Source organism: Ptychodera flava, chromosome 1, assembly GCF_041260155.1.
Source record: "Ptychodera flava strain L36383 chromosome 1, AS_Pfla_20210202, whole genome shotgun sequence".
Taxonomy (NCBI): domain Eukaryota; kingdom Metazoa; phylum Hemichordata; class Enteropneusta; family Ptychoderidae; genus Ptychodera; species Ptychodera flava.
Genome location: NC_091928.1, coordinates 30,913,312 through 30,929,906, shown reverse-complemented (window position 1 = coordinate 30,929,906; position 16,595 = coordinate 30,913,312). Strand labels below are relative to the sequence as shown.

The 16,595-nt window shown below is 35.6% G+C and overlaps 1 protein-coding gene and 1 long non-coding RNA gene across 2 annotated transcripts; both read right to left on the bottom strand.

Annotated features, from left to right (window-relative positions):
* Positions 1–4,729: 4,729 nt before the first annotated feature.
* LOC139137205 (uncharacterized) lies at positions 4,730–7,546 on the bottom strand. The gene is made up of 3 exons (XR_011553352.1): positions 7,306–7,546; positions 5,622–5,786; positions 4,730–4,800 (listed from the first exon to the last, which is right to left on the bottom strand). It is a non-coding gene; the product is annotated as an uncharacterized lncRNA (long non-coding RNA).
* Positions 7,547–8,834: 1,288 nt separating this feature from the next.
* Positions 8,835–14,859, bottom strand: LOC139137117 (uncharacterized). The gene is made up of 6 exons (XM_070705112.1): positions 14,736–14,859; positions 12,574–12,717; positions 12,090–12,254; positions 11,571–11,848; positions 10,591–10,896; positions 8,835–9,123 (listed from the first exon to the last, which is right to left on the bottom strand). Exons 1-5 carry the CDS (start codon positions 14,854–14,856, stop codon positions 10,810–10,812), a joined length of 795 nt encoding a protein of 264 aa, XP_070561213.1. The 5' UTR covers positions 14,857–14,859; the 3' UTR covers positions 8,835–9,123; positions 10,591–10,809.
* Positions 14,860–16,595: the final 1,736 nt, after the last annotated feature.

The following is a 16,595-nucleotide window of genomic DNA, read 5'->3' as shown; positions in this document are numbered from 1 at the left end:
AATTATAGCTTGTGGCATTCACCTCCAGGGAGCACAGAAACGACAGTGAAAGATGCTCTGTCAGACAGAACAACTGTCAATCATACTAAATTCACTTATTTTGACCTGATCATGTCATTGCTCATACACAATTTGCAATGCATAACAGTCCAACAAAAACAAATCTAGAATCATTCATGCCACAACACAATTAATTCCAAAGTTGCACTTCAAAAGTTTACATTTCTCTAATTGTAGTTGTGTAAATTCCCTAGTTTTTTCTTTCTATGTAATTGTAAAGTGTAACTTGAAAAATGCATACTGTTTGTTCATTTTAAAACTAATTGTCTTGCTTCATTTACTCTAGTAAAAGAGTTATTAATACTCATGTGTCACGTAATCATTATCAATGGAAATGTTTTTGTCTTTTTTATAAATTAAAGCCCGTGTAACTTCAGAGATCCCATGCTTGTTTTTATATCATAGGAACGCAAATCCTATTCTTTTTGAAAATTTTTATGGTGAATTTCTTTTTCAAGAAATTAATCGTGCATTTTTTCAACTATTTCCGCGTGGGCAACTTAAGTTTTACTTTGATTTTTAATAAGCCTTGACAATGTTCATCGTATAAAATTAACTTTAAATATTCGGGATGATTTACGGAATTTGAGATCGACCTTTGGGCCTTAAACAGACTTGGTGAAAAGAAGCTTCGTTATGTGATACATGTATGTGCCTTAAGGTACATCAAATGTAAACAATCTTAAATCTTAAACAATCTTAATCTTAAATCTTAAAATTCAAAGAAACGACATAAGACGATGAGGATTTAGTCGATTTTACTAGTATATGGTTAGAACACATCGCTAAGTATACTGTTGACAAAAATAGTGAATACTCGTCTAATTTACTGTCATAACGTCTAATGTTAGCAAGAATAGTAAAATCATTTCGAGAAACAATAAATGTTCTTAATGCCAATCGAGACTTTGAATAACAACTTCGTATGATAGGGCCTTCCAAGTTTGCCGGGGCGAGAGAGCAAACTTGTCGTTCTTTACACCACACAGTTTATAGAAAATGAGACAAAACGTAGCAGAAGGGTTAATATCTTTCATGTCATGTCATTGTCGCATTCATACCATCTTTATACAGCTCAGCTCTATTGAACGAATTAAATACATATAGCCATTGCTACCACAGATTGATTTTCTACATCCAAATACATGACAAAACACAGTTCAGCGATTTCCTATAATATCATATCCTTATCTATTATGTATTATTTTCGTTGCTTACATAATAGCAATGGCACCACATCACAAAAACCCAGAATGTGTTTAAGATCAAAACAAAAATATATACGACAATTATTTTCAAAAATAGTGGACTTTAATTTTTCTTATGTTGTACATAATGACATGCTCTTACAATTGTGTGTTAGTTTGAACCAAAAGTTTAATTCAGCTTTTGTTTTCCAACCTGAAAGCCGCAGGCACAGATGATAGATGGTTAATATTTCTATCATGAATCTAATAATTAGATGATATTTCTAGCTTAAAATCATAACACACTGCTTCTGGCCATCTTCAATTAGTGTCAGAGAATTAGAAACTTTATATGTATTTTGTTGATTAATTATCCATGGCTCCGGATGCAAGCGTGCAAAGTTGTCTGTAAATAGAATACAGACAAATCAGGGGAACGTCTGCTCCACTATCCGCAAAATCGAAGACAATACAAATGCAACGGTTTCTTGTTTCGCAAATTCTACGCAAATGCATGAACTTGCAAAGAAATGACAATACTTTCAATATTATGTTGTTGTGAGATTTAACGTAATTTCCATCTCTGGTGTAGTTTACATGATCAATAGGAATAAAAAATACATACAACTGAAACTTGTGTAAGGTGTTTAATTCTGTAGAATTCAGCATCATAGCAGTATGTCATGTTATCGGAAAACATTTTTGCACAGTACTTGTAATTTAAAGAAACATTTCTTTTCGGTCAGAGTATGTTTCTCTAATTAGCATTTATGTCAGTCACAACAATTAGAAGTGTTTCATGCGCTAATTTCTCGTGATTAAGAGTTCAGTCACATCGGGGATCGGCGTCCTCTTAGAGTCAAGTCTTTCTTTCTAAAGAAGTATAAACGTTGTTGCCGAAAAGTTTATGTTCATGGTCTATCATGATCAAATGCTAGATACTTATCCTTTTCCGAATTTCGTATTTGATAGAAGCTGGGTAGATTCTCTTCGAATGAGGGAATAATCACGTTGCGACGAGGTGTGGCTATCGCCATGTACATGAAGTTTCATCGAGCATTGATCAAATGATAACACATGTGAGAACTGATTTTCAACTTGTTCACCAGAATTGTCGTTGTCTTGATGACTAGTCCGAATTATGTTCTGTTGGGGTAGCCTGCTCAGCAATGTTTTGTTCCATTCACGGCTATGTAAGACCAGGGTAACAGCGCTATCTACTACACTAGGGTCCTTCCAGTACATAGTACTCAACGGCGTCTGTATTTTCCGATTTCCCTGACTCATACAGAATATTATCCACAACAACTCCCGCATCGTCATCATTACCTGCAGCTGTGTGCGTGTCATTAATTTCTGCGTACATGTTAATGATGTCATCTTCATCGGCGCCGGCTGACTGGTAAGCAACATTTTCAACCATTTCAGTAGCTGCAGCTACGACACTTGTACAGTGACTGGATTCTCTGTTGTCAGTCACACTTTTATAATCAGTTTTCTCCCGATTATTTTTGTTTGCCTCAGTTGATGAACAGGTCAGGCCGAGATTCTCGCCGCAGTTTGCTTCATACAAGATATTTTCCACTGATCCGTCACCTATTTCATCGGTCAATTCATACGCAACATTATCTTTCATCAACATAACCCTACCGGTATCATTGTTCGGTATTTCTCCTCCGGAAGCAAAGGTGTACCCGAGAGATACTTGCGACTTGGTCTTTCTATTTGGACTTGAATCCACACCTCTGATAATTCTAGCTCCAATCTCATGGGCATTTGCATTTGCATAGCCGCCTTGATTCCTTTATCCGTGTCGCTGTTGTCATGGTGACGATTAATTCCAATTGTTTCCCCGGTGTCTTCATCAATTGCTCCCGCTCCCTTTGAAGAAAATGCATTTTGCTTAAAGACATTTGGGGTGTCTTTGCCATCTAATCGTACATGGTCATTTGAGTCCTTGATGGTATCTATCATTTCGTAAGAGTGAACGTGTCCACTTATCGATGTTTGGGCAATTGTGTTGTCGTTCACTTGGATGATGTCCTCATATTGACTATTCACATAACTTAGACATGTAGATTTAGTGATCCGCTTAGAATTCCTGTGCGTAAAACCAAATTTTAATACATGGTGCATAAATGATTCATGCGAAATTCTACTACATGTTCAAAAAAAATGACGCAATACTTTTTTGTTACTACATGAATCGCGAATGACTATAGGAGATTTGTCTGTGTGAGCGATTAAAATTATGTTGTATTTTCCCATATATGAAGATAATACTTCTTTTCGTAAATTGTAGCTACGTACGAGATTATTCTTTTTGAGGGACAAAAAGACAAGTGTTTTAATGACAGTCCTACTTAACGTATGTGAAAAACCTGCGTTTTTTCTTTACACGTTTCGGAAAACAGTCACTACATTTCATTAACATCATTCGCTCTATACTGTATTCGTTTTCCTTTTATCAGCAAAAGCGATGGAAAAAATATATAAAGAAATGATGCCAATGAGATTAAAGTGCCCAATTTATTCCTCTTATTCAAACCGAAAAATACATATAAATATTTTCAAATTGAGTTTTTGGGATTTACAAGAGAGCTTTGTACTTACCGTTTATAAGTGAAAACTACACATACGACCACGATGCAAATCAGAACTATAATTGCAATTAGTATACCAGCAAGATAACCTGCAAACGCAGAGGTACTATATTGCGTTAACATATATATGGGTTTGGAATGAGTAGATATACATATAAACAATATATTAAACGGCCATTATTTGTAACTTTTGACCATTTTTTTACCTCGGAAAATTCCATGTTGGAGGCTCATATTTGTTGCAAAATGTTGTTTTACGAAGAAACAAGCATGATTAGTGATGTTATAGCCACATAAAACTGCTAATTTTTGTTCAAACGTGTTGCCCTTTCGAGCTCGTTTGTTGACGTCTGGCACGCTCAGCGTGCTGGGGAGAACGCAGATATGGTGACGCCGCAATCACGCGAGATGTACAAGTTCACGTTTATTGCGGGATCAAAACAACATTGCGTCGTGGATTGCCAGACATCTGGCTACGCAACGTGCTAGGACAAGGACTACGACGTAAGTACCGGGCAAAAGTAATGAATATTTATTTTGAAATTGCTGTAAATGGCTCGCGCAGGTGCAGAAGAATGCCTACGTTGCAATCCACGTGTCAACAGAGTTTGTATTTCTGTCCGGACAAAAATTGAAATTTTCGTTGTAAAATCACATGTTATTTAGTTGTAGGGCACGTAATGTTTCCGATAATATGCGATTCTCTGTTATTTGACAGGCTATTCAACGTGAGCCAGTGATCATTTATATCAAAACTAACGGAAAATTCGCCAGAAGATACAGCTAATGGAACTTTAACATACGTTTAATCACTACTTGAAATCGCTGTATGTTGATATTTGTGCCTGACTGTCTGTCAGTCTGTCCGTCTGTCTTGGTGTCTCGCTGTCTATCTCTGGCTTTATACTATACGATATTACAATACATACCTGCACCAAAACTTGACGAAGCTGCATAGTAAAGAAAAAAGTAACATATTGGTAAGTTTAGTTTTTTGAGAAGCCAACATGCTGGAGTTTCTTGAGCATGAATTTGTCCCAGACATCATCAGATTATATGTTATGTTTGTATCTGTTTTGCTATAACCTAATTAGAATCAATTTCTATGGTTACTTATTACCGATAGTATTGGTGATAGTACTGTATGTTTGTAAGACAGCATTAAATATATTGACTCCAGAGTTCTTGTTGTAATACAGCATTTACTTGGTGTCTGCTGGATGTGTATTTTAAGCTAAACTACAACTATTAAAATGCAATAGTCTTCGTTGCATTGTATAAAAATTATGAAGGGCAGAGTCAGTGAAAAATCCGATCGTTCACGAAATAGTATCAAAAGTAATAAAAACGATATTTGAAAAGAGCAGGGCATCATTAGGTCTTTAAGGCTGTCATACCGTCGGTCAAATGATTAACACTAATCATGTATAACGTTTAATGGCACGTTCAGCAGGTACATAAGATGAAATAGAGTCGAATATGGCACAGAACGTCATGTATTGTGTCAGGAACAAGTACAAAGCTGGCGATTTTCCTAAACATTTGAAGAATTCTAATTGCGGAAACGGCAATTCAGAAAGGGGTCATTATGTCTATATAGTGATAAATCTTAAAGGTTTTAGACCACTTCTCGTTTTTAACAATTCTTATAGAACATGGCAACAAGCCATACATTGATATTCTTCGCTGCGGCTGAAACTTACTGGTTGCAAAGAGTGAAAGTTGCGATATTAGCAAGTAAACAATATACAGTCAAAATATAACCCTATACCTGTACAGCTTGGTTTCTTCAGTCCAATTTCCATTTGCCGTGCATGTTATGCTGCCCTCACCGGTAAACCCATTTTGACATGTGTAATTCACGACACTTTGGTACTGTAAGACGTGCCTTCTCGTTTTGCTTTATCAACGTTACCAGGATCACCACAATTATTGACTTAAAGATAAAAAGAGAACAATAATACATATTTACAAATCAATCCTTTTTTATTTTTTACAAGTGACGTCATGGCCATGTCTTCACAAAAGTTAGGAAGAGTTGTGATACAGGACTACTTTAAAAAGTACGTTTGGTAGGTACAATATTTGAGTTGCTAATAATACAGTAGTGTAATGCAACCAAAAATCGTCGCAGTGACACAACATTGAACAACTTTTATGTAATTGTTTTAATAAAGTACTGAGTGTTACTCCCCATTTATACTAGCTTGTCACTATTCAAATGATATATTTGTCTGCTCACTGGACCCACTCAACACTAGAATGAGAGGAACTAAACCATCTGTAAATACTGTAAACCTATTAGAAGCAATAAAGTTATAAAGCTTATAAACAGTTGAATCCGAAGGGTATCGTTAGGTCGTAAAAAATTAACAAGCTAACAAGAAGTGTTTAGTTACATCATATGTGTCATGTCGAGGTCAAAAGGTACAGCATTATTTATAAAAAATCAGTGTGTCAAGTACGCCAATGTATCCTTCTGATCGGACGCATCGTAAACAAGCATCAACTGTTATTGAGAGGGTTCAGATGCCAGGAAAGTTGACATTAAGGTAGTATGCGCCTCGAAAGTGAGAGACTTAAACTTTGCCCAAACTTTTCTCAAGAAATCTTTAAACCATCCCTTTTCAAAATGAAGAATAAAGATCGGGGTCACTGTGCAAATGCTGATAATAGACAAATTACCCGAAAGTTTTTAAATTACCGATATTTGATATTTGAAATGGCCGCCGTCCCTGTGTTCACTCTATGGAGAAAAATAAAATTTTCGATTTTCGAAAAAAAAACTAAGCAAGTAAAACTTTTTCTCATACCAAGACTTTAAAAATGAACCCCCACAAATGGTATACCAGAAAAGACTTGAAGAATAGGACAGTGCGAGCATCTGGTCCCTATACGCATTCTATATCTTAACGCTAATTAAATAATTAAATAATTAAAATACATATAGATAATAAATAGGATTGTGTTATCTTTGAGAATATTGTTTTTAACACGTTTTTCACAGATATGATGTGAAATGAATATACTGTTACCACCGTATTTCAATATCCAATATCCTATGGTAGTTGTATACAAACGAGACAGGTTCAATGTTATAGTTTTAGTAAGCTAGTATAATAAATGACTGTTATCAAGGCACCCACTCAGTATATGGTGTGCAGTATACGCTTGCCCCGACACCAAACGAGTCAAGCATGATACTGCATACACATTAGGTCTCGTAACATCTCGTGCAGCATGGGACGTACTCTGTTGCGAGAGGGGAAATGTTAGAAGGCAAAGTCTTGCAAGTACAATTTACCACAATTTCCTTTCCTATAATATTAACTCATGCTACATTTGAAATAAAATGTAAATGTATGATCCAGTCGACTACAATCCCTAATTTTGCTTCTCAATAATCTTGACCATGACATTTTTGAAAAGCTAAACTTTTATTTGTCAATTCTTACCAGTACAACGAGGTTTTTCTGTCCATGAGCCAGACAAAGAACATGATATGTTACCACCACCAGTAAACCCAACGTGACACGAGTACTCCACGATGCTTTGGTACGTATAAGAAATGCCCTCTCTCTTGGAATTATCAATATTACCAGGGTTACCACAATCGATGACTGGAAAATATAAGATATCATCACTGGAGCTACATTCTGATTGAATTTACGCTTCAGAAACTAGCAATGAAATATTTCTTTTCAGATAGGCTAATTCCTATTTCCGTTTACTAAGCAAAACATTGATAGAACTTCAAATAAGAATTCACAAATTTTTATTAAGGTTCCAAGACAAGAAATTGACCATTTTAAACTAACAATTCTCTAGTGTTTAATAAGCTCAGAACCCCCGTAAATTATATATTTTCAGAAAGCGTAGATATAGGGGAACAATTTGAGTACCATAGTGTCACCATTGTTGACATAGCTATCACGTGACAGGTAATTTGCATAACCTTTCAAAAATCGGTTTTCCCTATGTTTTGTTTCAATGCTTTGAGATATGTGGCTGAAATTTGTGTGAGTGCAAGCTGTCCTAAGGGTCTTCAAAAGTGTGTCTCAGAATTTTTTTAAACCTTCTTAAACAGTTTTTATGCCAGAAAAACTTCCAGAGCAGTGAATTTAACCGTAGTTGATTTCTTTAAAATTGTGCTCCAAAAAAACTAAGCAAGATATAAAAAATCTGAGACACACTTTGGAAGAGCGTTGTGACAGCTTGCATTCCAGCAAGTTTGAGTCAGATATTTTGAAGTATTGAGACAAAACATAGGGAAAACCGATTTTTGAAAGGTTATGCAAATTACCTTGTCACGTGATAGTTATGTAAACAATGGTGACACTGTGGTTACCAAAATGTTCCCGTATATCTAGGCTTTCAGAAAATGTATACATTACGGGGGTTCTGAGCTTATTAACTGTTAGAGAATTGTTAGATTAAAAATGTCAAATTTCTTGTCTTGGAACCTTAAACATTGTTGTGGCACAATAAGTATTACACAACCTTTTGCTTTAAAAGCGAAGTTCATCATTTGCTTTTCGTTTTCTTTTAACTTTCATCTGTGTTTTTCTTGAATGTTTTCAAAAATCCCTTGATAGTAAAGTGCCAAACTATGATAATTTGAATTATAAGACTGATAAGTCGGGAGTTTTGAGGACGTTTCGTGAAATACGTGCATCCATCGGATGCTATATATTTCCCTTTCAGGTATAATGCTCCTCAGGGACAGACAATCAAACTCTAACATTTTACAATTTCTTTCTGGTCTATCATTTATAGGAGCTTAATTTGTAGCCAATTGAGTTATATATATTGTTACATGTTTGATACGTTAGTATTAGTGAAGAATCGAGTTAGGATTCCTAATATCAGAGAAGTTTCGAGAATATATATTGGAATTTAATCGTTAGAAAGTTGGATGTAATCACCAACAGATACACCATCATACAGGGATTACAATAATTATTGTGTTAACTCCGCATGTAGTACCTTTGTACATAATCTTCTCAAGAAACGACGCTTCATTAAAAATGCCCTTAATTGTATTTTTAGAGTTAAATACGACTACCTACTTGTACACTCAGGAAAGGTGTTACTCCATGATCCGTTTTCTAAACACGTGATGGTGTCGTGAGTAGACGTCAAGTTGTATCCAGTTATGCATTTAATGGATAAATTTCTCCCTTGCAATGGACAGAAATCAGTGACATCAAAGTGTCCTCTTTCCCTGTAGCCGCTTTGCAAAGCAGAGGGTGTCCTACAATGTTGTGCAACGCCTATTGAAGACAACAGCAATAACCCAGATATGAACTGAATATTCTCTCTTATTTGACAGTTTTCTGAATAACAATCACACGTACCCGTTTACCTTATTGAACGAATATGAAGAATAACTTGTTCCCATGCAAGAAATCAATGTTCTGGAAACACGTTGAAGTCAAATCTGATTAAAATCAAATTTAGAGAACAAAACATTCTGCAACTTCACACAGCAACACATAATTTTTTTAGCGAATGATTTCAACTATTATGATTTATATCATATATACATATAAGAAGACGTTTCTCCTTTGCTTGTTCTTTGCTGTTTTTTAGTTAACTGACAGCCGCATTACTAACTCTGACCCACTGCCACAGAAGATTGCGTTCAAATCACGCGAAGCGCCCAGGACGGCCGACCAACTGGAAAGAGTTTAACAACACCATATAGTATTTTCATTGTGATACCACAGAGCCTCTGACAATACCAGCGATTGAACTGGTAACACTATTATTAGTTTCAAACGTAAGATGTCTAGTAATGCAAACAAACATTGACAATGTCAGTTTACAAGTGATCCATTTTCAGTCTGCCCGTGTAAAGTCAAAATAAACCAAGTGAACGGAAACTGCAAACTTATTTCATATCACAACCACATATGAATCGCGTTGGGAACAACGTAATCGGCTCCTTCGAACAACGAAATTCGAATGTAATCTTCTATGGCAGTGATTCATGTGTAGTGAAGCGTCTATCGATCAACCATAACATTAAAGTGCAAGTAAAGATGGATACGTAACCATCTTTGCATCTGATTTGGTTGAAATCGTTCGCATTATGTGTGGCCGCGCTAATATTTTGCTTGGTGATTCAAGTTGTGTATTTGGAAACTTTTATTACATGTGTGACTGGATTCTTTAAAATGACGTATATTTTTATATCAAAACCAAATTTGCAAATTTAGGAAATATAAGATGAACAATGTCTCTGATACAAATCAATACACTATGCAGACTTGTTAATATGCAATATATGGAACCTACAAATTAACTACCGAATGTCAACCTTCGTATTGTCTTTGTGAAGACTTTAGGAAAGCGTCGGTCCATCATGTCTTTGGGATGGTACGCTTCAATCTTTTAAAACAATCAACACAGCGACCAACTTATGGCAGGACAACATTAATTTTATCGCCAAAAAGACGTCAAAACATTGAAACATGCATCGGACAATATAAACCACTATTTAGTACAACTTCTCTTCACAAAACTTCAAAGTAACTGAGACCACGGGCATCAAAATCCAATCAAAACTGCATGCCTGCCAGATTTGTTTTCACGTTAGAAGGGATATCTGACGAATTTTTGCCACTTCTGCTTGAACGATCAGCAATAAATATCTCATTGCGTATGTTCCATCGGTTTTAAGTAAGAAAATTGTTATTTAACATTATGCTTCATGGATGTGTACAACATTACCATACCCTTAAATTCCAGTGCAAAAACACCACCCGTTCCATCTCCATACGACAAAAATTGAACTTCATTTGAACACGATGACATGAATGTGTTCTCCGTCACGATGACTTCGCGTTCAAGACCGAATATGTTTTCGTTGATAAAAAATATATCTTTTGTGTCTTTGAAGCCAAATTTCAGTTCAATCACAGTTTCGACTGGAGTTGTGATATTCCAGGAACAATTCAGTTTTTTCCAGCTCTGAGCAGGAAATCCAGAAGAGTAGATCGTACTAGAATTTTCAATTGCACCTCCACAGGCACCGAGTGACGCTGCAAAAGAATTCAGACAAGATTAAGTAATCTATCTATCTATCTATCTATCTATCTATCTATATATATATATATATATATATATATATATATATATATATATATATATATATATATAATATATATCCACAGGATATCTGTATAATTCGAGATATATATATATATATATATTATATATATATATATATATATATATATATATATATATATATATATATATATATATATATATATATATATATATATATATATATATATATATATATATATATATATATATATATATATATATATACACACACACAAAATGTATACAATGTGCCCTCCCGGTTATCACCATAATGGCTTTATGGCAACCTCTGAACTTGGGCACAGAGAGTACGGTTTTATATATATATATATATATATATATATATATATATATATATATATATATATATATATATATATATATATATATATATATATATATATATATATATATATATATATATATATATATATATATATATTATATATATATATATATATATATATATATATTTGTGATATATTTAATCTTATTCGACAACAAATATTAAACAACGAAATAATATCAGCAAAGCGACGACGATAACAGCACTAAATCTACGTATGGCTATTTCTTTGAGCTTTAAAATCTTTAGAAGTCTTACTTTTATATATCGATATTGCTGTATCTCCTCCACAGGTTTGAGACTCATCGCCTTCACACTCTGTATTGCAAGAATATAACGCACCGCCGTGTCGCTCATATCGGTGTCTTGCTTTCCACAGTAGCATTCATTAGATAGCCTTAAAACCGCATAATGCATATCAAGGCTTCTGCAGAAGTCTAAACACGACTGTATCGTCATCAGTGTGATGATTTCCGGCTCTCCTGGCAGTATTGGATCATGAATATTGTCCTCATAACAACCCACGTAGCCATCGTCTACACGTGGCAAAGTATAATGAAATGAAGATGACTGATATGTTTACTTTTCTAGTATCATTGAATGTGGTTTTGAATACTCTATTCCCTTTTTATTCAAAGAACTTACTCAAGAAGATCCCTTTTAGCGCTGAAAATTGCGCAAACAGTAAAAATAATGTACGCCGTTGATCAAAAGCATTCAACCAAAGAGCATGTTACTGGTTTAAGTGCGATTGCACTGACAGTATTGTTAACTTACAGTTACATTTCGTTGTGGCCGCATTACGACACGTTCCGCTGGATGTATATTCACAATCAATTATTGACGTTTTGTCCTGATTACAGTCGACATTCAGTATTCGTTCACGCGGATCGCTAGTGAGAGCACCGTTGTCTCTACTGAACTTCATAGCTCCATTGCGTCCTACGAACTCAAACGACGAAACATACAACTGTAGAAATGGTCACGTTAATACATCAGAAAAAAATAACTTACAGCATTAACACATTTCGCACAGTAAAGATATGTTTTCTTCAGCAAATTCTGAAAACGTTAAGATTCAATGCCCTTAACACACCAGATATTTCTTACATATTTGAAGTCCGTGTTACAGAGCTGGTAAAGTCCCACTGCATCCATCTTTACGCTATTTTCCATTAAGGTAAGGCACATAGGCACTAAACGGTATAAGTGCTGCCTGGGCAACGACAAGCGTAGTTCACACTGACCAAAACTTCCTTACCTAACTCCCTACATAGTATGCTTGAGTCATGTAAATCCCAACCAGCTTGGCACACCGGTGTCCAAATTGATCCTTTAAGATTAGCCTCTACCCGACCTTCATATTGATTTCGTCCATTTATCAACCGTACTCTTTCTGACACACCTGGCAGATATGTAATTGGAAAAAAAATACCTTATGGATAGTAATTGATACTCGATAACTACTGCAACTGCTTTGGGGTTACCGCATTATCTCACAAGATTTTCTGGTACAGTAAATGCTCCGTTATTGTTAAAATTTGAATTCTGGGCAGGGTAAGAAATTGATTGCCAACATTAACAATTTAGTTTACACATTTTCAGACTTGGTTGGTGATCTGAATATTCTATTCCAATATGATTTTTGAGAGGAACAAGAGACTGGTTCTTCAATTTGTCCAGTGTTTCTTTCTGACAATGTTATCTACAGTGCATGTTTTTAAGGTACCAAGACAAGAAATTGACCTTTTTAAGCTAATGCTTCAGAATCTAGTGGTTAATAAGCTCAGACCCCCGTAAATTATATATTTTCGGAAAGCATAGATTTAGGGAAACATTTCTGTTACCATAGTATCACCATTATTTACACAATTATCACGTGACAGGTAATTTGCATAACCTTTCAAAAATCTGTTTTCACTATGTTTTGTTTCAATGCTTCGAGATATGTGGCTGAAATTTGTGTGAGTGCAAGCTGTCCTGAGGATCTTCCAAACAGTGTCTCACAATTTTTTTAAAGTTTCTTAAACAGTTTTTATGCCAGAAAAACTTCCAGAGCAGTGAATTAAATCCTAGTTAATTTCTTTAAAATTGTGTTTAAAAAAAAAACTGAGCAAGATATAAAGAATCTGAGACACACTTTGGAAGAACGTTTTAATAGCTTGCATTCAAGCAAGTTTGAGTCAGATATTTTGAAGTATAGGGAAAACCGATTTTTGAAAGGATATGCAAATAACCTGTCACATGACATATGTAAACAATGGCGACACTGTGGTTACCAAAATGTTCCCCTACATCTATGCTTATAGAAAACATATAATGAATGGGGGTTCTGAGCTTATTAACTACCAGAGAATTGTTAGATTAAAAAGGTCAATTTTTTCTTGGAACCTTAAAGTTTTCAGTGTTGAGAGTCCACAGTGGTGATGTGAGGCCATCTTACATCTATGGTTTGTTTCAAATGATAATAAGGTATACATTATTATGATAATGCAATCTAATGATCTTGTTTACAGACATTGAATAGCTCAACAGTCCCTTTGCAAACATCATTGGTAACTCAAGTTGACCACACTGTTGAATTGAATGAGCTGTTAATGTTTAGTGGGCAACACTCGCATAAAATTTTAAGATTTTTATATGTTTGCATTTCTGTATCGTGGAGTAGACAATATGCGTACCCGCATAGAATTACATCGATTCGGTTCGAGCCACGAACCTTTAAGAACGTGAGCGGGTGAAGCTCTGGCCTATGGCGGATTAAGGTCGACAATTTGACAAAGTTTAGGGTTGTACAGGGTAACAGAGAAAGTAAGACATGAAGTAAAAATGACAGCGAAAAAAAACAGTAAAGACCAAAGTCGTTAATCAACATTATTAGACGATTTCGATCCTCTGCTTTTGAAGCAATCATGAGGATAGATCGATAATCAGAGCCGTCGATCATTGATGCTGAAAAACAACACACGCACTCGGAATGCGTGATAGGCCTTCATGAATAGTTGAATGAAATTAATGCGTTTAGTACAGCAACTACCGAATACAAACTGGTAGGAACAACTAAACGTACACAACAAGCGACGTCGAATACTTCCACTTATCCTCGGGCACGCCGTCGTGTCTCTTTTGACAAAATATGAACATAGCTTCTCGTCTCTACCTCATGGACAAACGACTTTGCAATGATTGCACAGTTCGGTTATTTTCATACTTAGCCTAGTTCTGCAATGCGCGTCAAAACTGAATCAAAATAGAGTCCTAAATTTGGCTCTCAGACCAGATAAAAAGGAGCCTATTACCAATAGAGCGTAATCTTGTATCGCAAGGCAAGCTTCCCTCGGGTTCCTTTTCTATTCCTATCGATTTTACTATCTGAGCTATATCAAAACTGTCGTGTTTGTATTTCTGACAAGTTAAACCTACCTGAGTTGACTCCTGTAACTCGAATTATGTGACAATTAAGACCAAAGATGTAGATCAGTTCAATGATTGACATATTAAGCAGCTCCATTATCCTTGTCGTTGTGTTGAGAGCAACATACATATGCCGGAACAATTCCACAGATAAACTGTAAAGATTTTGGCCGCATCAGAAATCAGGCAAGTTTGGTGACTACCCAGAGTCCCTCACATAATAACGTAAGCTGTTACCAATGTATGGCCGGTCATTGTGTGTATCCCGTTGTATATTTATGGCTAAAAACTGAAGATAAAATATCTTCTCCTGAACCTGTGCTTAAGCCATCAGCTATTAGTCCTAGTCCGTTAACTGTGGCCAGATTGACGCTACAATATGCCCCAAGCAGTAGCTCCCAGTCAACAGTCGCCAAGAAACACTCGCGCCCCCTATAGTATGGGGTCATGCTTCCTATAAAGACTGTAAAATTGGTGTTAGAGATTTGGCATGTGGCTACTCGGACATCACTAAAGCATTCCTTACTGGATGATGTTTTTAATCGGGTGAAATTTTTTATCCATAGTTTTCACTATATTTTTTAGTTCTCTCGCGTCGCATCCGATACAAGTTAAACCAGCTGACTCGAAGTGTTTGTCTTTGACTTGCACATTTTTCTCTATTCTTAAACTGATTTTGAATTTATACTGAAGGGGGCCATGCTAACTTTATATTTCAGCAATAATTATCCTTACACCAGCCACGGACACTGGATCGAGCAATTGTGTCACCAACTTAGACTAATTTTGCGTTGATTTTTCTGAATTTTGTTTTCGCGGAACAGCATTAAACAATGACAACATTTCCTTATTTTGTTTACATACAAAATAATGACAAGCGTACGTAGTTGTGCTTTAGTTAACGTCAACCAAAAAGTATGTGCCGACTTGTGTTAATATTTGACTAATATTTCAATGATGGAATTTCAAACTCATGTGAATGCCAATCTCTAAGTTGTACGGTTTTTTTTGACAAACATTTCAATCATTCTAGCTACAAGTAGTTTGGACAATTGCTGTAAGTAATATAACAGGGATATAAGTAATTTATGGTTATGCTATTTAGACTGTTATAAATTCTCGAAAATTTTCAGTTACGCGTAAGTTTACCTCTTCTGTATGTGTTAAACAGCAGTGATGAGTACTTCAGATTGTGTGTACTGACTTTAGCCAGAAATAGATTACTTCTGCATTTCCAACCCTCGTCATTTCAAAAGTAATTCAACTTACGCCGACTCGTCAATAGTTTTACCACGCTATGTAAACATATCCCCATTGATATGTCAACGATATCCTTAAAATGTGTCAGTTTTACCAAAGACTTATGAGAATGTTTACCTGCTACAAATTATGTGTGTCATTTCCTGACTCAATCTGGCGACCGATATTCTAACCGAGGTATTAGTCAGACTTGTTGATCACGCGCTCTGCCTACAGCTGTGTTTACTGAGTTGACGCCGTTGTCATATTTCTCATACTATTGGAAGAGAGCAAGTTGAAATGTACACATATCTAAAATACATATCTTCATTGCAAGTTATGTCATTTCACCTCATAAATGTTGTATTGAATTCAACGAGTAAAATAATTCTCGGATTATCTGCCGACATATTGGGAAAAGCCTTATTTTCTGCAAACATAGGTTCCCCACATGTGCCCGTATGTCGAACACCATTGTCCGATTGATAAGTTCACGGCTTTATCATGTGTTTTGCAAGTGAGATATATCGTACAGTATACACATATTGACTGGCCATGAGGGCAACAGCATACGTCTGTACCTCGAGGGACTGTGAGTCACCGCAAAAAACAGACTGTTTCCCGAGGCCG